The sequence below is a fragment of the Perkinsus marinus genome, assembly GCF_000006405.1.
Source record: "Perkinsus marinus ATCC 50983 genomic scaffold scf_1104296975868, whole genome shotgun sequence".
Taxonomy (NCBI): Eukaryota; Perkinsozoa; order Perkinsida; family Perkinsidae; genus Perkinsus; species Perkinsus marinus.
The window spans coordinates 1-1,090 of NW_003200634.1; the positions used below are offsets into that span (position 1 = coordinate 1).

General features: G+C 45.7%; 1 protein-coding gene across 1 annotated transcript; it reads left to right on the forward strand.

Annotated features, from left to right (window-relative positions):
- Nucleotides 1-80: 80 nt before the first annotated feature.
- On the forward strand, nucleotides 81-369 carry Pmar_PMAR010860 (Calmodulin, putative; the record flags this gene model as incomplete). The annotated part of the gene is made up of 2 exons (XM_002765057.1): nucleotides 81-203; nucleotides 253-369. 2 exons carry the CDS (start codon nucleotides 81-83, stop codon nucleotides 367-369), a joined length of 240 nt encoding a protein of 79 aa, XP_002765103.1.
- Between the last annotated feature and the right edge of the window lie 721 nt (nucleotides 370-1,090).

Below are 1,090 nucleotides of genomic sequence, written 5' to 3' on the forward strand. Positions count from 1 at the left end.
TGGCAACATATGTGGTTGACGTTGTGCATAATTTCCCGCACGGCTCAATGTTATCGAGACTTGCATATCCCTCGAAGATGATGTCTCGAAGGACCAACGACGATTATCCACCCGAGGAAGTTGAGAGCGCCTTCAAAGCACTCGCTGCTACTGATGCCGCTGACGGAACTATCTCCATCAATGACCTGCACCGTGCTTTAACTGTGAGTTGATTCTTCGAGGGTCCAGGTAGGATTCACTTCATATTGATAGAGTTATGGTGAAGGTCGGCTGAGTGAGATAGAGGCTAAGGATCTGTGCTCGAATCTCGATCACATTGACGGCCACTTCAACTACCGCGATTATATCAACATGACGATGAATCGATAGTTAGGTTTTCATATCATGGATATAACCACATTGCATGATTATCATAGCGGTCATGTTAACATTGTTGTCGCGCACTTTCTGTGATGTTGCATTGAGTATCGTTGGCTGGGAGCTATTTTCTCGACGCATGTGTTGGAAGTGAGACTCGGGAGGGACCCTCCCGGAGGGTGCGAGATTCTCGATTTCGAGTAGTTTCACGACGAGATCGGGACTGCAAGGTTGGCAATATCATGGTCGAGAATCTCGACTCGAGTTCGAGACAGCATACCTATTCCGACCATCTCGGTTCAGCATTTATATTAATAACCTGCAGACATGTTTCGTTTTGACTGATCGGGAAATTTGAGAATATTCGTTCGTTTCTCGCTGATACTGTAATGCACAGCCTGTGCAGCACAGGAGATATGCTCCCGGGAGAACGGCTTATATTGGAAGTATTCGAACTGCGAGAGACATTCATTATAATATTATGATTATATTCAACTCGCTTCTGGAAAAGCTGGCTGTCCCCTTTGATGGGATGAATTGGTGTAGTCTACACTCACTACCGTAGTCTACGCTGTGTAGATATCGAGTACCCGTCTCTTTTTTCATTCTGTCTGTCTCGACTCGAGACTATCGAGGTGGAAATTCTGGCTGATTTGTCCAAATCAGTTCCATCGAGATAAATAAGATGTGCTGCAAGCGACGTGATCTAAACGTTCCACACTAAGCCACTGGA